General features: G+C 39.8%; 1 protein-coding gene across 1 annotated transcript in view; it reads left to right on the top strand.

Annotated features, from left to right (window-relative positions):
- The window catches only part of CNTNAP2 (contactin associated protein 2), a 1,101,400-nt gene that overhangs the window by 559,050 nt on the left and 516,774 nt on the right, over positions 1-25,576 (top strand). Inside the window, exons 5-7 of the mRNA XM_068156823.1 lie at positions 11,387-11,590; positions 14,316-14,500; positions 19,662-19,805. Coding sequence (XP_068012924.1) covers positions 11,387-11,590; positions 14,316-14,500; positions 19,662-19,805 — 533 coding nt within the window. The remainder of the gene's footprint in view (positions 1-11,386; positions 11,591-14,315; positions 14,501-19,661; positions 19,806-25,576) is intronic.

The raw sequence follows: 25,576 nt of genomic DNA on the forward strand, positions 1-25,576 counted from the left end.
CTCATTTAGATAATTCTTCCTCTCATGTTTTATACACACAGTATCACAGTATAACTAAGGTTGGAAGAGACCTCGAGGATCATCAAGTCCAACCTGTCAACGCAGACCTCATGACTAAACCATGGCACCAAGTGCCACGTCCAATTTCCTCTTGAACACCTCCAGGGTCGATGACTCAACCACCTCCCTGGGCAGCCCATTCCAATGACGAATGACTCGCTCGGTGAAGAACTTTCTCCTCACCTCGAGCCTAAACTTCCCCTGGTGCAGCTTGAGACTGTGTCCCCTTGTTCTGGTGCTGGTTGCCTGGGAGAAGAGACCAACCCCTTCCTGGCTACAACCACCTTTCAGGTAGTTGTAGAGGGCAATGAGGTCACCCCTGAGCCGCCTCTTCTCCAGGCTAAACAATCCCAGCTCCCTCAGCCTCTCCTCATAGGGCTTGTGTTCAAGGCCTCTCACCAGCCTTGTTGCCCTTCTCTGGACACGTTCATATAGCAATGATTTGTTAAACCCAAAAGGAAGGAATTTTCCTTTAGAAACCAAATCCAATATATGTATATGCTCTACATGGCTATCATATTGCATTAGATCAGGTTGTATCTCAGTGTAGTAGTGGGTTTGTTTCAAATTGGAGGAATTGATACTACAGGGGCTTGGATCTGTGGATGTGCTGCTCTAATACAGAAGGTATGCTTTCTTTTAGCTCCTTGGGCCTGGGACCTGTGAGGACCCTACATAATTTAGAGATCTTGGAATGCAAGGAAGGATTCTGCCTTTTAAAATAGTTCTCTAAAGTAAAGCTGCCTGCCTGTCAGTCTTAAGGTCATACTGCCTAGAGAGGTTGTAGAGTATCCTGGGGGCATTTGAAACATGACTAGGTATGATCCTGGGTGACTTACTCTGGGTCACCCTGCTCTAGCAGGGAGATTTGATTAGGTGATCTTCAGAGGTCTCTTCCAAGCCTCACAATGCTGGGATTCTGTGATGTTTTTAGCCCTTTGGAGGTGCTCTCAGGAGAGTATTGGTTAAGGGACAGTTACCTCAAAACTGCTTGAGAATAGAGAGCAGTAACTTTATTTTCTAGGGTCTACACTTACTTTGGAGCTTAAAATTTTTAATACAATTGACCCATTGGGCCAGAAAAAACAAAAGAGAGTAGTGGTTGAAGAGCAGTACTATATTTCTCTATCTGTGATTGAGTATTGCATCTGCTGTGCATTAATCCATGTTAACTGGATGTGAGGGAGTCCTTTATGGTCTTCCTAAGAAGAACCTCTCATACTTCTGGGTGTTTTTTCCAGCTTTTAGTGATGGAGAACAATCCAGAGCTGAGGAAACTGGATTGATGGCACTGGCTGTGCAGGAAAAGCTGAACTGCATGGTAGAATTTATAGGAGAGGACCAGTCAGTCACACAGCTGAGATGCCATAAGCACACTCATACTGAGGAAAGACTTTTCAGAACTACTGTAGCACAGGGGGAATTTGAAGGTCTTGAAGTATGCCTGCAAATCTTAAACTGCAAAGTGTATTAGAAGTTATAGATAAGGCATGCCTGTCAATGGGGAGAAAAACACTCTATCACTGACCTTGGAAAGTATAGCCTGGTAAATACAAAGAAGGAAAATTACTTGGTGGTAAAAGCAAATGTCCTACTTTGTGTTTCAGGTCAGGAAAAAAGGTTAAAACCCCTTTAACACAAAGTCAGTGCTTCTGAAAGTGTGAAAACAGGCTCTGAGGCAGTAGGTTGGACTAGCCAAGGTTTAAAGATTCCTTCCAACCTAAATAATTTTGTGATTATGTGCACTTACCTGCAGTGTTACTTATCATGAAGGGCAAAACAAAAGTATTTTCTTTTTTCCCCTCAGGGAACTATTTTACTGTATGCACTTGTTGTAATGCAGGTTGAGCATTTCATATTGCTGTATATTGAATCAGTTTGGAATGTTCTTTCTATCGAGTGCAAAAAGACTTGCAAGTGATTCCAGTGCAGTATCAGATCCTTATATTTTTGCTAATTGTTATTCAAATAAAGCAGTCACTCAACGTTGACAGCTGTATGCCCTATTACAATAGGACAGTCTTAATCATGGGGGCCATCTCCATATTAAATTATTACTTTCATTGACTGAATAAAAGCAGAATTAGGATCAGCTAAGATCATCTGAAAATAAAGCCCTGAGTCATAAAGTTGAGTATGTACAGGTTATTTTTAATATATGTACACAGAGAAATACATACAAAGGAGTAAAAAAAAAATTGATTCAGGCACCATTAAGATCACCACTTAATCCATGAATGATGGAGTTTGGGGCTCAAATTTTATGGCTCACAAGGCAGGAAGTGATACATTTTCTTACAGGAAAATATACAAGATGACACTAAGAAAAGAGTGCCTTAGAGATAATCATACTTTTAGATATGCTGGATATTAGTCAAGGAGAGGAAAAAATGAACAACTGCATTGCTGATATTGAGTTCTTTGCCCAACCAGCGGTCTGCTTTTCTGCACCTGTGCCATACACAGGGTATTGGTCTCTGAGTAATTTGGATATCTGACAACAAACTGTACTGTATTAGAAACACACAAAGTTGTTCCACTATCATTTATGCTGAAGGATTTTCTTTTATTAACTCACCAATTTTTGATTGCAATGCAGTAGCTGAAAATAGGATATGCTCCATCTTACTGCCTCTTTTCCTATAAGAAATTGGTGCAGCAAGATGGAATTAGTACTGGCATCAGACAGCTGAAAGAAGTATGACAAGACAACACATGCATTAGAAATGGCCTTTCCTGACACATATTTGGGTGCCTTAGAAAATAGTTAGGCTACTCACTAGAATAAATGTAAATGTCCCCTGGCCAACAATCACACTCAGTCATGCGCTCCTTGCTCTTTAGCGTCAGCTGTAGCTCAAATGATGAGAGTGAGTTTTTTAACTGTATGAAATTTAATTGAATATAGCAGCTTGAAACAGTCCCTGCTGCATGTTCCTTAATTGGTGTGTATGCAGCTTCTGTTGAAAGTTCAATTTAAATATGAGCTCCATCATTGGGAGAAGTAGAGAGTATGTGTATGGGAGCAATTACATACATAAAGGATACAGAATATAAGCCAGAAAGAAGAATTTGGCTTTAAGTAATGAACATTCTTAGTGTCCAGACATTAAAAGACATGTGGAACGATTATATACTATCAGATAATTGAAGTGGGTGGCATCAGTTCAAGAAGAAATTAGAAAGAGGAATTCTAAATCAGTATTTTGTAGGTCGACTGTGTGTCTTCCTGTTTTCATTGAGCTGTAAACGAGGGCTCCAGCTAGTCATCCGTTTCCTTAATGTTTTAATGGGTTGTCTTGTCCATTCTGTAGCTCATTTATTCACTAAGTAAATTGAGTGTAAATGTTGTATGATGTGGTACAGCTTCTTTCTTTGCTTCAGTTTTGTTTGGTTTGGGTTTTTTTGGTTTTTGTTGACGGGTTTGTGTCTGTTTTTTTTTTTCCATGGATTAATAAGCAAGCTCTGCAGTTTAACAAGGATTGAGACCTGTTCTGGCCATTTACAATATGAGAGTCAGAATTGTCCTTTTTTTATTGACCTGGAGCACTTGTGATTTACTTTTTTAATAAGCAGTGAAAACATTAGTGGAGGCTAGTTAGTTCCTAGTAAATTAAGTTCTTTGTTGTACCTGGTATCAGACTTTAATTATGCACTTTAAAGTTCCCATTGAGATCCAACATCACGTGACAGATTTCACAATGAAGGATGGAATTAAATCTCTTTATGGTTGTGAGAAACGCTTCTGATTTGTAAATCAGCTTGATAAAATAAAGCCTGAGTTTCAAGAGGAGCACAGAATTCAGTATAGCCTAATATGTAAACTGTGGTTAGGATGTATAAGCTCGAAGCTGAATTGCAAAGTGTATGATGAACATGTTCATGGGCTCATTTATCCAATTTACAGCATAAGCATTGCATATTTAAAAATGTTCCACTTTGTCTTTTACATGAAGCTGTCTTTTGGAGAGCTGAAGAATTTATGAAAGAAAATTTACTTGGAAATTGTGCTTTACATTAGATCTGGCAGAATAAAAGTAATCATTAACCATAGGGTGAAGTGTTTGAAAAATCATCCTAGTTATACCCTCCCTTAGGACAATAATTTTGTGGCATATTTGGAGGTTTAGTCTGAGTTCATCAGTCTAATTTCCTTCAAATGTTTTGATATTTTTTTCTCTGTATGCTGTAACTAAAGCCTTGCCAGACCTCCAGGGTTTCCCTGAGAACCTGCTTTTATCTTGCATGATATGAACCATGTATTAGATGTAACTGCACTGTTGTATATGCTCATCATTCACTGTTGTCTTAAGCAACAGTCGTAGCACTATGGTTTAATAGCTATACAAGTTGGAGAAAGAGCCTAATTGTCCTTCTGGAAAGAAAATGGGAGAGGACTTTTAGCCATGGTCTTTAAATCACATTCTTTATGTTGCTTTCCTTTATTTTTATTTTATTGCTTATTAATTTCACTTATTGTGTTTGTTATTGGAAATTTAATTATCCCAGACAAAGAGCCACACATTTGCAGGAATTTATACAAGAGCTAGGAAAATATGGAGGGAGTCTAGAGAGCAGGTCTCATGAGGAGATCCTAAGTGGCCTGGGGTTGTATAGACTGGAGAAAAGGAAGCTGAGGAGAGATCTTGTTGCTCTCTACAATGCCCTGAAAGGAGGTTGGAGCAAGATGAGTGTTGGTCTCTTTTCCCTAGGAAAAAGTGATAGGATGAAATTAAATGTCCTCAAGTTGTATCAGGGGAACTTTAGGGTAGATATTAGAAGAAATTTCTTGACTTGAAGGGTTCTCGGAAACTGGAACAGGCTTCCCAGGGACGTGGTTGAATCCCCATCCCTGGAGGTGTTTCAGACTCAGGGAGATGTAGTTCTGAGGAACATGGTTTATCACCAGACTTGATAAAGTTAAATAATGGTCGGACTTGATGATCTGAAAGGCCTTTTCCAACTGAAGCCATTCTGTGATTCTAAAATCTGTGTTCATGCAGTGATGATGATTAAAAAATGCCTGTGCTTTGAAATTCAGAGAAAGCTTGAAAAGTAACTAGTGTGGTTGGCATATCTTCAGTGTATATTGCTCTCAGAACTTGGTAAAGCATTTTCACCACCTTAGGGAATACTTCCTCACAGATGTAGTTTCAGAATTTTTGGCAGGTATGTAAAATATGTGAATAATGTTTGTGTCTTTTTACTCAAGAACGAAGTTAAAAATGCACCTTGACAAGCCATTCTTTGCTGCTTTGTCACTGCATTGCCACACATACTTCTGTCTGCCATGGAGGAAAGCAAGAAAAAAAAATATAAACCTCACAGCATTTTTTTTCCTTTTTTTCTTTCCCCATTTCAACCATTGACATTATTTGGAGTTGTATTCATTGACAGATAACAACAGGAAAGTACTTTTCTGTTCCTCTTTGTTGTGATCAGTGTCTAATTGCAGGGATTTTTTTCTTTTAGTCATTCACAGATTGCACTGTGTTGGAAGGGACCCTTAAAGGTCATCTTAGCCAACCCCCCTGCAGTGAGCAGAGACACCTCCAACTTGATCACACTGGTCAGGGCCGCATTTAGTCTGATCTTGAATGGCTTCAGGGGAAGGGCCTCAGCCACATCCCTGGGCAACCTATCCCAGCATTTCACCCCTCTCTTTATAAAGAGCTTTCTCCTATTGCCCAACATAAATCTACTCTGCTTCAGTTTCAAACCATTGCCCTTCATCCAGTTGCTACAAAGCAGTACCTTGATCAAGGTGGCTAAATAGCTGTGTGGAAGTATCAGTATTGAGCCTTTGTGAATAAGTCTTTCATCATCCTTCAGATAATGACATTGAGGATAGTTACATTTACGTCACCAGAAAGAGAGAAAATAGAGAAGTTATGAAACTTGAGTCTGGTTTGAAGTTGTTTCTTCATATTTAATAAATATTTTTGGAGCACCAAATAGAATCACAGAATCATGTCAGTTGGGAAGACCTCTAGGATTATTGAGTCCAACCCTTATTTAACTTTACTAAGTCTTGTGCTAAACCATGTTCCTCAGTACCTCCAGGGATGGGGATTTAACCACCTTCCTGGGGAGACTGTTCCAGTCTTCGAGAACTCTTTTGGGGAAGAAGTTTCTTCTAATATTCAACCTAAACTTCACCTGGTGAAATTTGAGGCCATTTCCTCATGTCTCATCACTTGTTATTAAGGAGAACACACCAACACCCATCTTGTTTCCATCCTCCTTTCAGGTAGTTGTAGAGAGCAAGGCCTCCTTTTCTCCAGAAATAAAATATCTTTATACAGCTTTGATTCCCTGATCAAATGTTGCCCAATTCTGCTCATAGCCAAAAGTGCAGGACAAAAGCACAGGTAGGAAGACGTGGATCCTCTGGATATCGGAATAGGGTCTCATTTTTCACCCAGTTTTCTGTTGCTATTTTCTGATTTTATTATTCATTAGAAGGGAGTCCAGAGAAGGGCAACGAAGTTGGTGAGGGGTTTGGAACACAAGCCCTATGAGGAAAGACTGAGGGAGCTGGGATTGCTTTGCCTGGAGAAGAGGAGACTCAGGGGTGACCTTATCACTCTCTACAACTACCTGAAGGAAGGTTGTAGACAGGCGGATGATGGTCTCTTCTCCCAGGCAGCCAGTACCAGAACAAGAGGACACAGTCTCAGGCTGCACCAGGGGAGGTTCAGGTTGGATGTTAGGAAGAAGTTCTATACAGAGGGAGTGATTGCCCATTGGAATGGGCTGCCCGGGGAGGTGGTGGAGTCGCCGTCATTGGAGGTGTTCAGGAAGAGACTTGATGGGGTGCTTGGTGCCATGGGTTAGTTGTTTAGGTGGGTTGGATTGGTAGGTGGGTTGGATTGGTTGATGGGTTGGACGCGATGATCTTGAAGGTCTCTTCCAACCTGGTTTGGTTTATTGTATTCTAAATAAATAAATTGAATGTAGTAGTGCTTTAAGAAAATGGTTTTAGAATAGCATCTTGTGCATGTGCTGGAATAAGGGCTGCCATCAGTTTCTAGCCTTCTGGAAAAGGTATTCTGTTTTTAAAGTGTCAAAAGTGTCATCCAGTCCATCCATATCCTAGGAAATTTGATGGGAGAGAAGTCAAATTGAAAGAAATCGGAGCTGTAATTAAAAATAAAATGAAAAATCAGTTTTGTTTTCCCTCTATATTTCTGGATTTTATCTTCTTTTTCCTTCTTCCATTTTTCTGACTCTTATTTTGGTGCATTTAATCCTTGAAAAATGTTTTCCTGCATTGGAATAGAATACAGAATTAACCAGGTTGGAAAAGACCTTCAAGATCATCAGGTCCAACCTATCACCCAACATCATCTAATCAACTAAACCATGGCACTAAGTGCCACACCCAGTCTTATTTTAAACACTTCCAGTGATGGTGATGCCACCACCTCCCTGGGCAGCCTGTTCCAATGGCCAATCACTCTGTGAAGAACTTCATCCTAACATCCAGCCTAAACTTGGTGCTGCTTGAGAGCAGTAGCTGAGAACAGTCAGACCTCATTGACTTGGGGTGAACCTACTCTGTGTGATGGCTTAGGTCTCTTTTCTGGTAGCTATGTGGCTAAGACTTGAAAAAAATTATATATTTAAACTGCAATTATAGGAATTATATTCTTTACTGTCTAAGTGCCATTCTGCATCATGGTAATTATCACAATATTAAATAGCTGAGTGTCATCATAGAAGGAACACAAGTCATTACCACAGTCTGCATACGATAACTCTTCAACATAATTGCTGTGTAATCTTTAGGTGATTGAATTACCATGCAGACCCATGTGTAGACTGCCAGCACAGCTATGCATAAAAGAAGTTGCTTATTCAAAGATCACTACTGTTTTTTGGGGGAGTTTATTGAATTATTTTCAAAACATGACAATTCAGTGTCAGATTTTGTAAAAAACTGTTCTACTTGTACTCAACTTTATTCAAGTTTGTAACATGAATTTGCTTCAGTGAATGATGAGAAGAACACATAGTGTGACTGCCACAATGGTGTAGGCACAAAAGGCCCAGGAAGCATGTTGTGAATCCAGAAACTCACAGAAGTCAAGTCATTGTCCTGATCAGATCTGGATCACAGACCTGGCTGTTAAGGTAACTTTTGCAAAGTGGTACCAGCTGGCCTTAGGGGAAAGATGACATAACTTATAACCATGAATTGAACAAATGTTAGTGGAAGACAATCTGTAGACAATCTGCTAGTGGAAGACAATCTGTAGGGAATCATATATCAGAAAGATACTGAGGTGTTGGAATGTGTCCAGAGAAGGGCAACAAAGCTGGTTATGAGTCTGAGGAAACAGGTCTTGTGAGGAACAGCTGAGGGAACTGGAGGAGTGGAGACAGTCTTGTTTTATACTTTCCCTGAAAAGAGCTTGGATTGAGGTGGGTAGGGGTCTTTCTCCCTAGTAAGAACTCATAGGATGAAATGGAATGGCCTCAAGTTGTGTGAGGGGAGGTTTGGTTGGATATGAGAAGAAATGTCTTGAGTGAAAGGGTTCTCAAAGACTGGAACAGGCTCCCCAGGGACATGGTTGAATTCCCATTCATGGAGATGTTGGAGATGTGGTGCTGAGAGACGTGGTTTAGCACCAGCCTTGGTAGAGATAGATAATGGTTGGAATCAATGTTTTTAAAGGCCTTCATTGTTGATTTGGCATAAACATTAAGGGGGTCAAAGGCTATTATTTCATCAAAATACTTTGCATGTTTAGGAAGATTTGGAGGTATGTTTAAGTTATATGGTTGTGACCTGTTTCAAGACAGTGTTCAATTGCTAACAAGAAATCTGACACCTTTGGGGCCAGGTGTCTTAGTTCATTGACTAATCACAAACAGATGAACAGAGGCTGCATGAGTGTTCTGCAAATAACATCACTGTCTACCTGCCTCTTCTTTCTAATGGCAGGAAGAATCTAGAGCTGTTTGCTTCAGTAAGAGTGATCAGGCATTGGAATGGGCTGCCCAGGAAGGTGGTGGAAGTCACCAGCCCTGAATGTGTTTAGAGGTCATTTGGATTTGGTGCTTGGGAATATGGGTTAGGGAGTGAACCTTGTAGAACAGGGTTATTGGTTGGACTTGGTGATCCCGAGGGTCTTTTCTAACTTGAATGTTCCTGTAATTCTGTGACCTTGCACTTTGCCTTATTGAACCTCATGAGATTTTCCTGAGCCTACTTGTCTAGCCAAAGTCCTGTCAACCTCTGTTTCTATCAGCCTAAAACAGATATTGCATACTTCATCAGCATGCAGAGCGTCACTGTGTCAGTAAAAGACTGACCTGGAAGTGATGTGTGTAAAAACTCCAGAATGATGGAAGCATGATCTGTTGGTCTTTATATCTGAACACTTGTTTTGCTCAGTGGATTCATTGAGGATATATTAATGCAAAATCAGTCAACATGACTGCAAGCCTCAGTCTCAATTGAGTGTGTTTTAGTTAATGAATACCAGATGGGTTGTGAATTTCTTGACTGAACAGTTAAATAGAAACCCTTTATGAAATACTGTTTGTGGGTTTACATTTATTTCTCTTGAAAATAAGTGCTAAACACCAAGAGGCTTAATTGAATGCTGTTCTTTGACACTGAAGTGGCTCTTCTGTCCCTGGAAAGTAAATCTGGAATATGAAAAGCAACCTATACAGATGTTATACTTAAGCATTTCTTTGACAGTGGTCGAGGGCACAACAGTAGTAAAAACAGAGTCATACAATTTATGTGGTTTCTAGATTCTCAAGACATGTTTGTTTAGGCTCTTCTCTGAATCTGGGTGTAATATCTGATTGTGGAAGTGAGTTGAAAATAAACGTTTTTAGAGGTGTTTGTATGTTGTAAGAGCAAAGGTAACAAGTTTTAGCTCAATGAGCTAATCTAGGCCATGTAAATTCAAGGTGAAATAGATGCAGGTATTTTAGGCATGGTGTACAAGGTGATTTAATGGATCTTTAAAAGATGCTTCTGTGTTAATTACATAATAGGAGTGGGTTGGTTTCTGTGCTTTTGAGAGGGTCTGAAAATGTTAACTTATTTCCCACTGTAAGAGCAAAAATAAGATAGAAATTCTAGAAAAGTAGCAAGCAGTCATAAAAGAGCAGCCCACAAGAGACAAAAATCAAATGTTGTTGTGAAATATAGGATAAAATTATATCTTTCATCTCATTCAGAGTGTGAAGTGAGCAGTGTGCATATGGTATGGAAATAACGAGTGAGGATGTTCTTGAAGAATATTTTGAATCAAAGGCTCAATACCCATCAGAAGTCTGTCTGTTGAATGGAATCAAGTTCTGTGGCTATTTTTACTGTAAAGCTACCCTTCAGAAAAATCACAGAATAGTAGAGGTTGGAAAGGACCTTTGGAGATAATCTAATCCAGCTGCCCTGTGCTAAAGCAGGGTCACCCAGAGCAGGCTGCCCAGGATCATGTCTGGGTGGGTTTTGAACTACTTCAGAGAAGGAGATTCCACAACCTCTCTGGACAGCTTGCTCCAGGGCTCTATCACCCTCTGGCACTCTCCCATTTAAAAGTGAACTAGACAAGAATCAAGTTAATGGTTTGTATACATTTTAAGGAATCTCTTTAAATTGCTAGACAATTTCTGTGGGCTCATGTTTTGCTGTATCCTCACAGATACCTCTACTGGATTTTAAAGAGGTATGGAATGAGTTATTAAATATCATTGAGAGGTCTGTCTTTAGAAGTGCTTGTAGTGATAGAATGAGAAGCAATGGCTGTAAGCTAGAAGATTTAGACTGGATATTAGGAAGAAATTCTTTATGGTGAGAGTGGTGAGACACTGGAACACGTTGCCCAGAGAGATTGTGGATGCCCCTCTGTAGAGATGTTCAAAGGCCAGGTTGTATGAGGCCTTGAGCAAGCTGGTCTAGTGGAATGTCCCCCTGCCCAAGGCAGGGGAGGATGGAAGTAGATGATCTGTAAGGTATCTTTCAACCCAAACCTTTCTATGATTTCAACTATAATTAGAAAAGTGTACATGACAGCACCACTATTTGAGATAAACTCAACGATATTGAGTACAGTTGTTGTATTTATCTATTTATTGAATCTGCTTCTTTTATATCCTGTGGATTAAATTTATGTCCTGCCTGGTTCTTGCTTTTAAATTATGAGAATAATGAGAGAAAATATATTTTGAATGCATATCATGCTTACATATTTTTTTATTCTCTGCTGGTGCAATATACATATGTCATGTCTGTTTTTACAGTGGCCACAAAAAGAAATGGTCATTCATCAACAATGTTATTTGCTTTCTTTTTCTTTAGGGGCTGATGTTATCAATTTTGATGGCCACGTAGTGTTACCATACAGATTCAGGAACAAGAAAATGAAAACACTGAAAGATGTCATCTCTCTGAAATTTAAGACCTCTGAAAGTGAAGGTGTAATCTTCCACGGAGAAGGACAGCAAGGAGACTATATCACCTTGGAACTGAAGAAAGCCAAACTTGTTCTAAATTTAAATTTAGGTAAAGTTTTGTTATTTTAGTGTGTGTGTGTGTGTGCATTTTATCCCTATCACTTAAAATTTAGATCAAATATTGTATGCCAGTACCTGAAGGGGGCCTACAATAAAGCTGGAAGGTGCTTTTTAACAAGGGCTTGCAGTGATAGGACAAGAGGGAATGGATTGAAGTTGGAGGAGGGTAGAGTTAGATTGTATAGTAGGAAGAAATTCTTTACAGTGAGGGTGGTGAGACACTGTGGATTCCTGGTGTTGTGGATGCCCCCTCCCTGGAGGTGTTCAAGAGCAGGTTGGATGAGGCCTTGAATGACTTGGTTTAGTGGAAAGTGTCCTTGCCTTCCTACAATCTGAGAAGTAAAGAAAAGACACATTGGTTTATCAGGCAGACTTGTCGTAGGATCCTGTATGTTACTCGAGTTCTCAGCCTCCTTTTTCCCTCTTGTTGAAAGAGTGCAGGCTCATGAGTGTCTAGAGAGGTAAAGTAAAATAATAAAGTACATTTATTATGAAACTCACACATGCATTTATCTCATGTCAGGTTTTACTTTTTTTCCTGTCCAAAAAAAGAGATTTAGAACAAGATTTCATGCAATTTCCCTTAATTTTCCTAAAGACATGTGTTGTATGTTAAGGGAATCCAAGAGTTAATTGGTATAACCACAAAGAAAAGTCTTCCAGAGGCTAGAGAGTCCCGAGGGGGCGGGTAGCTTGTCCCAGGATATTGTAATCTGTTACTCTATTCCGTTTTCCAGATATACTGCTACACCAGTATATCTCTTTTTGCAGCCAAATCTCTCTCTTCCCTCCTTTCCATCTTGGGTAACACCCCCTGCCTTATCTTTAAGCTTGTGGGGAAAATGGCTTTCTCCTGGCCTTGGCTGGCAGGGAATTTCTAGCTATACGACTAGGGCTGTTGAAGCCTGCAGTAGTCCTGAGTCTAGGGCGGGTAGTTTGGTCTGCTCTTGGACCTGCTGAGGCTGAGTGGGGTGGAGGTTTTTGGAAGGTTTTGGCCTGGTAGGCCCAAATGTATTCCTTTTACCTGAATGTCTTTTGTATATATTGGTAAATAGAATTTCCATTTAAACTTCCCATCTAGTGTGGAACATTTATTATTTCACTTGTCGAAGGGGGATAAAATATCTTTTCTGTCCTTTTGCCCTGGGCAGCTTGTGGCTCAAAACTAGGACAGCATGTGAAGAGCTGATTATTTGTTCATTATTTACATTGAATTGTAATTATTCCCACTAGCATTTTCTCTTGTTCTTTCTCTAAAGATCAATGTGAGCAGCAGTAAAGCACATCTTCCTATAGCAGTTATCTATTTATAACCATTTTAATTGCAATGTTAGCCTATTCATTTCCAGTTTCTCCATTTTCTTTTCTGTTTGACTTTGTAACTTCCATACTATGTGCTTGGTGGGGAATATTCTTAAATCACTAGGCTGATAAATAGGGATAGACCTAGTGACATACATGGTTTATGGTGTTATTTCTCCTCTTTCTGAGAGCATTGTCTATACATCAGTCATTTCAAAAGGATACTCATTTTGCCTGATGAAATCCAGTGACTTAGATGCAAACATCTAGGCAAAAGGGTGGATGAAGAGATGGAGCCACATGGATTTGGATTTTGCTCTGCACTGAATTTGACTTTGCAGTGAAAAAACTGAGGCTTATGAACATGTGTGGAATTTTTGTATTATTATTATTTCTTACAGTTGACAGCTGTAGAGGGATCAGTGGCCTTCAGCAAAAAGGCAGTTTTATCATTTGTAGGGGAGTTATGTCTTAAGCCATGAAGGTGTGATTTGCCACAATGTGTTATCAACATGCACAAACCTTAATGTCTGAATTGCAGGTATGCTTGGTGGTAAGAATTCCTCAGCTCATGTATTCAGAATGTGGAAGATTGTGCTGAGTTATTGGGCAGTGCAGCAATTTTTTTAGCTTACTGCTGAATTAGTAGCTTGCTGCTTTGGTTGAGAACCATGCTATCAACCGTTGCTGGCTTTGCTATGTCAGATTGCAATCAGATGTGGTCTCTGACTAGCATAACTGCACAGGCAGAAAACAAACAAAACCACTTGAAAAACACAGCAGAGAACAGCAAAACTGTACCCTTGCAGAATAGGAAGGTTGCAGGAGGAAAGACCAAGTAAGATGTGTTAGCAGAAGACGATTTTTGTGGCTGTTGGCTCAGTCAGCATTGTGTCTTTTCCTCTACACTCACTGGTTTAGATATACTGGCAGAGCCAGCAAAGTGTACAACTCGCACTGAAAAGGTTTTTTGTTACCCAAGTCTGGTACCAGGCACCATGTCTTCCTCCAGGGTCATAAATCAGTACAGTTTCAGGGAATCTCAGGTCCTGGCCCAAAGGTAAGGTGACAGCTTTTCATTCCTGTAGTATAGGGTTGGAAACAGAAAATATCTGGTTCAGAACAGCTTTACAACTAAAAGTTGGTGTTGCTTCTCTGGTTCACCTCAAAATGACTACTATATTAAATAACTATTTATGTAGGTCACTGGTGAGATAATTGCAATCTATGGTCTTGCTTTTTGTGCAAATGGCAGCCAGTTTCCACTGGGCAAATCTTAGCTTCATAGCAGACTGTCTTCTATCTTATTGACTGTCTGGTATGATTCAGGTGAAACATTGACAGAGCAAGAGGAAAATGTTTGCCTAACTGGTATAAGGTAGGAATTCTTACTGTTTTTATTCTCATATTAGGCAGCAACCAGCTTGGCTCTATATATGGTCACACTTCTGTGATGACAGGCAGCCTCTTGGATGATCACCACTGGCACTCCATCATCATAGAGCGCCACGGGAGAAACATCAATCTCACCCTGGACAGGCACATGCAGCATTTCAGAACCAATGGAGAATTTGATTACCTGGACCTGGATTATGAGGTAGAGAATGAAATTTCTCCATTTTTATTCAAATTTGCTTTATAAAGATAAGCCAAATTAGAAAGGAGAATAAAGATAATATAAGATAATATAATGGTTTCGGTTAAGAGGAACCTTTAAGATCATCTAGTTCCAGCCCCACCACTGTGGGCAGAGATGCCTTCCACTAGACCAGACTGCTCAAGGCCTCATATAGTCTGGCCTGGAACACCTCCATGGAGGCGTCATCCACAACAGCCCTGGGCAACCTATTCCAGTGTCTCATCACCCTCACTATGAAGAATTTCTTCCTCATACCCAGTCTAAATCTGGACTCTTTCAGCTTCAGTCCACTCCCCCTCATCCTATCACTATGAACTTGTAAAAAATCCCTTCCCAGCTTTCTTGTAGGCCCCTGAGATGTTTTGTTACCTTTTTTTTTTTTTTTTGTAGATTTGTTTTCATTGTTATCCCCTTACATTTCATTCTATTTCTTTTCCAACAGTATTGTCTCTTAAGTGTCAATTAAGTTTATTTTCATTAGTCTAGCTGAACCTATCTGGTACAAGATTCACCTGAGCCTTTTGTTTTAAAACAGGAGATCTCTGTTATTCAGCAAGTTAAGCACTTTTAACATCTCAAAAAGCAGCTGCTGTGCTGGGAAGTGGATCTTTTAAAAAGTAATACATTCTGTTCCTCCATTCAGGTGATAATTTTGCACTTGAATCAGGAAGTTTCCTTCTGTCATGGCAATTATTGTTTATTTTTAGCAAAGCAAGCAGATTAGAACATTCTTACTAATATGGATCTTGTTCTGTCTTGTCATAGGTAGGTAGGTACTTGTATTTTTACAAATATGCCATCAGTAACTTCTTTTTATTTATATATAGAAGCAATAAAGAGGAAAGCCCTAAGAAAACATTTGTTTCAGTCAGGTTAATGCACACAATTGCTGGTAGCAACTAAGTGTGGATTTGTTTGATTACATTCTGGCTTCTGGTATTATGAATTTGTTCTCTCCCTCTAAATAGTTATTTGAACTTCAGCACATTGGGTGTTACAAACTTTGTGTAATGCTATTCTTGCACCCTTTACTGTTTCTAATGAGAATTAATGTGGTTGGCTGAGCCAAATACACGCAATTCCATCCTTGTGTGAGAGAATCTGAATCCTGTTATGCTGCAAAGTGTGAATTAACTTGTGTATTGATATTTTTCCGAGCAGTCTTGTAATCAGGACTATGATATGAACATTTGGAAAGATTACTTACGATTGTCAGAGTTACTGAATCGTGTGCTTCCTTACAGTCCAACAAATCTTTAGGAATGCCTTCTTTGGTAGCAGTGATAATGAAAAGATAATGAGCACTGCAGATCTGAACTGAACAACTGAAAACTCACATGAATAGATTTTATGGCAGATTTTCACGTGAGTGAACTACCAAAAAGAGAGGGCAGCTCGCGCATGCACACACACGCACAAACAGACATGTAGTGCGTTTAGATGAGAGACATATTGCATACAGTATTTTTACCCACAGAAAAAGTAGAATCCAGGACATATATCTTCCATTCTTCTCTGACATGAGAGACTCACTGGCACTTCAAAAAGGTCTATTTCAGTCTTCGTGTACAGGGGATCCCTGTTCATTGCAGTGTGTGTGGAAACACTTTATTGTGTCTCAGATGCAAGAGCTTTGACCTCATTTCCTTCCTTTCTTCTCAATTATCTCACTGATTTTGGAGTTAGTCAGCACAGACTTAAAACTTCAAAGTATTGCATATGTGATAAATTAATCACAGTAGATGAGTCTGAAAAAAACAGAATCATAGAATGCACTGGCTTGGAAGGGACCTTTAAAGGTCCAACAGGGACATCCCCAGCTAGGTCAGATTACTCAGAGCTACATCAAGTCTGTCGTTGAATGGCTCCAGGGATAGGCCTCCACCACCTTCCTGGGCAACCTGTTCCAGTGTTCCACTGCCCTCAAACTTCTTCCTAATGTACAATCTGAACCTAGCCTTCTCTGTTTTAAAACCATTGCTCCTTCTCCTAGCACTGCATGCCTTTATAAAAAGTCCCTTCCCAGCTTTCTTGTAAAACCCCTTCAGGTACTGGAAGGCTGCTCTAAGTTCTCCCCAGAGCCTTTTCTTCTCCAGGCTGAACAGCCCCAACTCTCCCAGCCTCACAGGTGCTTCAGCCCTCTGATCATCTTCTTAGCCTTCCTCTAGATCCTCTCCATCAGGTCTATGTTCTTTTGCATTGAGGACTCCAGAGCTGGACCCAGTACTCCAGGTGAGGGCTTACCAGAGCAGAGTGTCAGAAACACCTCTGGCCACACTTCTTTTGATGCAGCCCAGGATGAAAAACAGAAAAATAGTTTGTTTTATAGTTTCATTCAGGGTTGGAAGGGACCACACGGATCATCTAGTTCCAACCCCCCTGCCATGGGCAGGGACACCCCACACTAGATCAGGCTGGACAGAGCCTCATCCAGCCTGCTCTTAAACACCCCCAGGGACGGGGCCTCGACCACCTCCCTGGACAACCCATTCCAGGGTCTCACCACTCTCATGGTGAAGAACCTCCTCCTCACATCTAGCCTGAATCTCCCCACCTCTAGCTTCATTCCATTCCCCCTAGTCCTATCACTACCTGAGATCCTGAGAAGTCCTTCCCCAGCCTTCCTGTAGGCCCCCTTCAGATACTGGAAGGCCACAATTAGGTCACCTGGGAGCCTTCTCTTCTGCAGACTGAATAGCCCCAACTCCTTCAGTCTGTCCCCATAGGAGAGGTGCTCCAGCCCTCTGATCATCCTTGTGGCCCTTCTCTGGACACGCTCCAGCACCTCCATATCCCTCTTGTAATAGGGGCTCCAGAACTGGACACAGTATTCCAGGTGGGGTCTCACCAGGGCTGAGTAGAGGGGGAGGATCACCTCCCTTGACCTGCTAGCCACACTTCTCTTGTAGGTTAATCTTTATCAGAAAAGTTAAGTAACCATGAAAGAGGAACAAACATTAATTCTTACTGCTTTTTCAAGATTAAAAGAAAAATTATGAGTCACTCAGTTCATTGTCATGGTACATGGCTTTTGCAGTTTTTCTCCTTTTCTTCAAAATGCTTTTCTTTCTTTCTTTTTTCCTATCCAAACACGTGACTATAGCAAACAGAAGAATGTTTGTCAGCCATTAAAATATTAGTCACATTTTTTCCATTCATGTATAGTGCTGTATCTTTTTTAAGGTCATGTCAATGGGTAAAACATGAAGATGTGTCCCACAAAACACTTTTATATGCATACTATGTGCTATTCATAAAGATTTTGGGTTTCAGCCATAGAGCTTTTGGTCTTTTTGTATGTCAAGTCAAAACTTCCTCTCTGGGATTGAAAGTGATCTCTTACACACTTTTAAAATGGACATTGTATCCCTAGAGCTGCATTTTTCTGCTCTCAGGAATCACAAATGGAATTAACAATGAATGCAACTTAAACTTGGCTCTGCCAAAGCTCACCAGCAGACAAGAGTGTTTGTGGGGTGGGGAAGCCAGGTGTCATTACTATTTATGCCTCCAATACCATTTCCTTAATACAGATTGCAAGGGACTAATCTCCTGAGTACCTTACTCTTCACATTTGGTCTGCAAAATATTAATGAAAACATTTATGCATTTAGAAGCATTTATTCACTTCCATGCATTTCAGAAAAGAACTTGATGCTGTAGAGACCTGGATAGTCTCAGTGGAGTGACAGGGAGAGATTTTGTAAGAGATAACATTTTTCAAACTGAAAATGTTCTGGTTTTCTTAATATTTATTTTAGCTCTGGAGATTATAGATTATCCAGGTTTTAGAGTAATGAAATTCAGCACTAAGAGAAAATTCCTGTTTGACTTTAATGGCTGAGTCTTTGCGGTGGTTGTCTTCATCTTCACTTTGGAGCTCATTGGCCTGCTAAGTCATGTGGTATCTCCTCACTGACTATAACTATCTGATAAAAGCATGTTTTCAGCAGTGGAAGACACTTCTGTCTAACAGGGAAGAGCATTTTTAACTGTGTGATTCTGTAAGAAGGAGAAGATATATAGGCAGTAAAGGCGCTCCACTGCTACTGTGTTGCTACTGTGTTGTAGTCAGAGCTCTGGCATACAGTTAGAGTTGCATAAATTATTGGAATTGGATTAGCCAGATAATTTGATATCTGTTCTTGTTTAGAAAAAGTACTGGGATGGGCATTTGTTCCAAGTTCTTTGTTTGAAATACATATTCAGGCAGCCAGGAAGGCCAACAGCATGCTAGCCTGTATTAGAAATGGTGTGGCCAGCAGGAGTAGGGAAATGATTCTTCCCCTGTACTGAGTACTGGTGAGGTCACACCTCAAGTATTGTGTCCAGTTTTGGACACCACAATATAAGAAAGGCATTGAGGTGCTGGAGCAGGTACAAAGAAGGGCAGCAAAGATGGTGAAGGAATTGGAGAGCACATCTTTTGAGGAGAGGCTGAGGGAGCTAAGTTCTTTAGCCTGAATAAGAGGAGGCTGAGGAAAGACTTTACTGTGCTCTACAGCTCCCTTGAAGGAGGTTGAGAATGTAGCCCGTTAGCCACTTCTCCAAAGTAGCTAACCACAGGACAAGAGGTAACAGCCTCAAGCTGCACCAGGGGAAGCTGAGTTTGGATATCAAGAAGAATTTCTTTACTAACAGAGTGGTCAGGCATTGGAGCAGGCTGCCCAGGGAGGTGGTGGTGTCCCTTGGAGGTGTTAAAAAACTGAGTAGATATGACAGTTTGGGACATGGTCTAGCAGTCATGGTGGTGTTGGATTGATGGTTGGACTTGATGATCTTAGACGTCTTTTCCAACCTGAATGATTCTATGGGTCGTTAATGATCAGAAGAGCAGTTCATATATGAACAACTGTGATGAGTGTCTGCTCACTCTTTGGACAATTGTAATGATACTTGGGGTATACTACTGTAAATATTTGCAATCATAAATTCATTAGAGGTTTATTAATCTGCTTTTGCCGTACTAATTTGATGCTTCTTTTCTCTGTAAGAAGTGTTGCCAGTTCCCTTATTCGATATGTTTCAGTGGCCACAGAAAGCAAATCCATCTACAGTAAACCTGTTTAGAAGTCTTTGCCCTCCAGTAACTACCTACGCTTTCCTGTTTCAATGACAGATAACCTTTGGAGGTATGCCTTTTTCTGGAAAACCAAGCTCTAACAGTAGAAAGAATTTCAAAGGCTGTATGGAGAGCATCAACTACAATGGCAATAATATCACTGACCTTGCCAAGAGGAAAAAATTGGAACCTTCTAATGTGGTAAGAGCATTATTTAATGGTCATCTAAGCTTCTCCTTCTAAAGGGTAGCAGAGGGTTTGTAAGCGTGTATGTGTGGCTGATATCCTTGTGATATCCTGGAATGATACAGAACACAAAACAGATTTCACCCTATATCCAGAGATCTTATTGTACATAGATTTGTACTGTTTTTATTACTATGTCTGAAAATTTTAGTTCTAGAGTCCTGATTGATCTTTCCCAAATTAACCTTCAGTATCAGATAACTACTTCTAAAACAAAAATAAGCTGAGCCAGTAAATACTACTTTCCTTTCCTCCCAAATTATAGTAGTCCAAAACAAGCACAGGCAAGATTTATTATGAAATCAATTGCAGGGTTCTTATGGCTTTAAATTCTGCTATCTGCCATCCCTGCAGAGCTAGTTGCATTGCAGAAGTGCAGAAGTCATTGGAATGAAGTGCTTCTGCAGACCTTTCTGGTAGCTCTGAAAAGCCTCAAGATATTAGACTTGAAAATCATTATTTAGCTTATTGATATTACAGAACTTATTAACATTTCATTCTATTTTTTCTCTTGCTTAAGCATTCATGGTTGCTTTCATGTTCAGACTTTATAGGCAAGGTGATTAAAAAAATTACTGTCTTGTTGAGGCTCTAAATGTTCCTAAAATTGGTTGATGGCATGCAAAGGCAGTGTGGGTAAAAAATAAGTGTATTGTTGCCATGAGTTCGAGATGGTCTGAATAAGTTGCTCAAGGCTCTCTCCTGTAGAATTATCGAGCCTTCACAGAGTCCTGCTAATAATGTGTATGGTTCCACTATTCCTTTTCTCTTTCTGTAGTGAATAATAACATTTTACATGTGCAGTGGTGTTGAGCGGTCTTGAGCACAACTTTTACGAGGAGTGGGTGAGGGAGCTGAGGTTGTTCAGTCTGGAGAAAAGAAGGCTGAGGGGAGACCTTATCACTCTGTACAACTACCTGAAGGGAGGTTGTAGTGAGATAGAGGGTGACAAGTGGTAGGATGAGAGGAAATTGGCCTCCAGACACTCTAGAGGAGGTTTAGATTGGATGTTAGAAAAAAAAAACTCATTGAGCACTGGAACAGGCTACCCTAGAGTCACCATTCCTGGAGGCATTTAAAAGATGTTTGGATGAGGAGCTTAGAGACATGATTTAACAGTTGTGTACAAGGAGATGTTAGGTTGTGGTTGGACTCAATGATCTTAAGGTCTTTTCCAAGTAGGTTATTCTGTGATTCTACTAAGTGCAAAAGATTGATTACCATTTGGTTGCTCCTTGAATAGTAATACTGAAAATCTACAGTGTGATGATATGGTCATGGCAGTAGGAAGGATAATTTTGAACATGGGACATCTGCCTATACAAACTCAGTAATACAGCCTGAGATTTATAGCCTTTTCTACACATGATTGTTGGGTTTTTTTCAGGATTGAAAAGACAAAGAGAATGAAATATCAACTGTGGAGCAAGACTCCACTTTCAGAATGGTTGTGTTTTTTTTTTGACCCAGTCACATGAACTCCTGAATCTTTGACTTTTTCTTTTCCCCAATTGCCTGTGATTTCTTGCCTGCAGTGTGTTTTCAGCTTATACTGTAACCATCAATCAAAGACTGATGCCTGATTTAGGAAAGGATCTTTGTACAGGGGCAATCTTTCCATTTTTGCATGGTCAAGTCCGCTGCAAGTTGGTAGGACACATTCTTAAAGCCTTTCTGTGCAGCAGTGGTACATAAGATTTCTGGAGCACAAACTGTCCTTTCAAAAGTGTGGCATAGCTGGCAGGTCTGTAAAGTCTCTGTAAAATCACATCTCAGCTTTTTTATTTCTTTGTTTGTTTGTTCTTAAAATTCTGTTACCTGTAATATAAAAATAAAATCCATGGCAGAAGCTTTGGCAGTGTTAGTGCTACATCAAGAAGCTATGACATGAAAGTTTGATATGATGAGTCTCTTGATTAACCTGTCCTGAGAATGGCTATAAAAACAAAAGTGACCTTTGTTTGCAGTAGAATCATTCAAATTAATTCAGCTCTTCAAAAACAAAACCTGTTTTTCTCTAAATCAGCATGGATCTCTGTTACAAAAGGTTTTTTGTTGTAGTTTGTGTGATTTGCCATCAAGAATAGACTTGACTGGGAATACTGTTGTTAATTATACAATCATAGAATCATTTCAGTTGGAAAAGAGCTTTAAGATCATCCAGTCCAACCATTCTCTAACTCTACAAGTCTGGGGCTAAACTATGTCTCTCAGCTTCACATCTCTGCATCTTTGAAACACCTCCAGGGATGAGAATTCAACTACCTCCCTGGGAAACCTGTTTTAGTCTTTGAGAACCCTTTCAGTCAAGAAATTTCTGCTAATAACCAGCTTATATCTCTCCTGGTACAACCTGAAGCTCTTTCTCATTGTCCTAGGCATTTCTTCTCATTTATGTTGATGGCACTGAAGCAGTCCAACAGGGATCAAAGATTCATTGTAGGAGATCCTGTGTAAGCCTGTAACAAGAAACATATCTTGCCCTAAATGGTTTATTATCTGCAGAGGCAAGAGAGTCAAAATTGAATGAAGTGGAATACAAGCAAATTAATCATCATGGTGGTGAGAAGAGTCAGTGGTGGGGAACATGGAGTAAAGATGGGCATTAAAGGTGTGTGAGGCAGAAGAAAAAACATATTCTCAGATGCAGATAGTTGAATTTCTGAAGTCACACAGTGAAAAGCTGAGAAGTTAGGAGGAATGAGGAAGGCACAAAGAAACAAAAATAATAAGAAGATGCTAATCTTGAGTTCTCTTTGAACAAAAGAAAGGTTAAAAAAAACAACTGGATCTTATATCCATAGGTATTATGATTAAAAAAAAAAAAACACCACCAAGCATCTTTTCCATTTATTGAAGAGTAAGGATGTAAAGAAAAAAGTATTTTAACTGTCCAACACTGACTTTAGTAATGTATTTCTTTTAGATTTAGAGGGTAAGAATAAAGGGGAAGAAAAGTTTGACAGTCCTTTGAGATGTAAGATGGCAACAGCTATTTGGCAAGAATCACAGAGTCACCAAGGTTGGAAGAGACCTCAAAGATCATCAAGTCCAACCTGTCACCACAGACCTCATGACTAAACCATGGCACCAAGTGCCACGTCCAATCCCCTCTTGAACACCTCCAGGGATGGTGACTCCAAGCGGGTCAGATGGCTTTGAGCAGTTATTCTTGTTCTTGTTAGAGAAGGCAAATGATAAAGATGTCCAGAAGGTAGAGCTGGGGAACAAAGGACAGTTGAGACAGAGAATGTTATGTGTCTGCTTTTTCTGAACCAAGCTGCAAGCAAGAGTTGACAGCTACTGACTAGCGCAGTAGATGCTAAGATAGAAATGGGGAACATGGATGCAAACAATTTTCCAGCCCTTTTATTTGTTTGTTCCCTGCTAACATAATCAGGCTTTGTAAGTCTTCCTTCCTTCACTTTCCATAACAAAAAGATTTTGAACATTGTACTGCTAGAAGAGACTATACTATGCAGCTAAAAAGAAATGGTCTAGAGAAATTTTGAGTTTAGAATTTAATTATTTTAACGAATTTCCCTACCCAGAGGCATATTAAGGGCAGGCAGTATAAATACTAATGGGATTTATTTTCCACCAAATAGTGTTTCCAGTTTTTAAAACCTGCAACTGAAGAATACTGAGGAGAGTCATGTTTGCTGCTCCCCATCCTTACATCCTCTAGGTCTGTGCTGCATGCAATCCTGCAGCCCCTATGCCATGTATTATTGAATGCATTCATATATAAACTCTAGATGAGTGTTTCATTTTAAATTACTTGTATTAAGTGAACTCTGTTGTAAGCTCAAGGATAAATAATGAGCTATTTTGAGAAAAATAGTGAGAAAACATGATAAACATTAGCATATAGTACATTGCCTGCACTGTATAATCCATCCTGATCTAACAGGTATTGTAGACTTAATACACTCATTACCTCCCTTTTGGGAGCTATGTACTCAGCTCTGTTAATTGGGAAAGGATTTAAGACCCAGCAGTATTTCCACAAGGGATCATATCTGAATGTAGATAGGCAAAACTGATTTATTAGAGGTAAACATGAAGCTAATTTGCAGCACAGATTAAAGATCACAATTCAAAGCTCCAGCTACCAAAATTAAGGTGTTTTCACCATTTCTATTGTAATAGGGAAAATTCCCTGATGAAACCAACAGTTTCAGTAGAAAAGCATAGTGTGTTTGACTTCCAGATGTCACTGCCCCTAGAACCATTCAGCAAGTCATACTAAATCAACTGTAAAGGATCTCTTTACTTTTGAAAATCAGGGATGGTATTATAGACACAAGCTGCAGATTAATTTCACCTCTTGACCTAGGCCTGGTGAGCAGTCTACATCAGATGGGCTTCATTTAAATGAGGAGATGTTTTGTGAATTACAGACCTGGAGTAACTAGATAATCCAATTCTGAGTAATCTGAATAGCTCAGTAGGGAAACCACTAACTAGCAGAGAAATTAGAATTATATATTAGTTTTTCAAGAAGCCTTTTACGTAGTTAGGGTGTTTATGGTTAATGCATTCACTGATGTGAAAAAGGAAATCCCTTCAGTGCTGTTACCACTGTTAGGTGTTCAATGTGTGAGTATCCAGAGAATCAGGAGGACAGTGGAATAGCAATGGGATGTGAAAGCCGCCTTGTTCTGAAGAAATTGGTGGCTTCTCACAGTAACAAGGCATCAAGAGAAACTCTTAGAAATGTCTAACAAAATGCTTCTGGGCACCACTTAATTGACATGTAAGACTGAACTGTGAGATGCCTGCTCTTACAAAGTGCTGTTGTCCTTTGTGTCTGCCAAGATGGCCTTAACTATGCAAGAGAATTTATTGCTAATCCATAGGGTAAGCATTACAATGAGAATGTTAAAGAGGATTACAAAGGGTAGTTCAGCCACTCTTGAGGATTTTTACTACATGTGAAATGTGTGGTTTAACCAAAAGTGTTCTGTAGCACTGTTGCAGATTTTCAGACTAAAACTATTCAAATTAATTTTTTTTCATTTAATGCTTTGTTGTCTGAAACTTAAAAACTGTAGATGTCTCTCCATGGGAACTAGTTGATATTTCAGGTCCCTTCCAATCCAAAGCATTCCATGATATGATAGGAACATTTTATCTAAGAAAAGACAGAATAGCCAAACAATTTAGCAGCAAAAAACAGACCCCACATTCACAGTGTAATTTAAAAACTCCCTGTAGTTGTTTTATCTAAGTATTTTCCTAAGTCTTTAGGATATGTTTTGTTACTTCAGAGTTTTTAACTCTGAGATGTTATCAGAAAGACAGAAAGAAATCTGTTAGAAGATCAGAGTAAATAAATCTCTTACATAGTTCCAGATTAAGGGAATTCCAGGTTACAGGAGACCTCCCTCTTTACAATTACCTGAATGGAGGTTATAGCAAGGTGGGGTTTTGTCTCTTCTCCTAGTATCAGGTGAAAGGAGGAGAGGAAATGGCCCCAAATTGCACCAGGGGACGTTTAGGTTGGGCATTAGAAGAAATTTTTCAGCTGAAAGGGTTCTCAGACTGAGCAGGCTTTCCAGGCAGATGTTTGAATCCCTGTTCCTGGAGGTGTTTGAAAGAGGTTGAGATGCAGTACTGAGGGACATGGTTTAGCTCTGCAATTGGCAGAGTTAGGTAGTGGCTGGACTCAATGATCTTAAAGGACTTTTCTAACCAAAATGATTCCACGATTCTATGATTGT

Source organism: Melanerpes formicivorus, unplaced genomic scaffold (assembly GCF_026170545.1).
Source record: "Melanerpes formicivorus ecotype bairdi unplaced genomic scaffold, bMelFor1.0.p_v2 SCAF_35, whole genome shotgun sequence".
Lineage (NCBI taxonomy): Eukaryota > Metazoa > Chordata > Aves > Piciformes > Picidae > Melanerpes > Melanerpes formicivorus.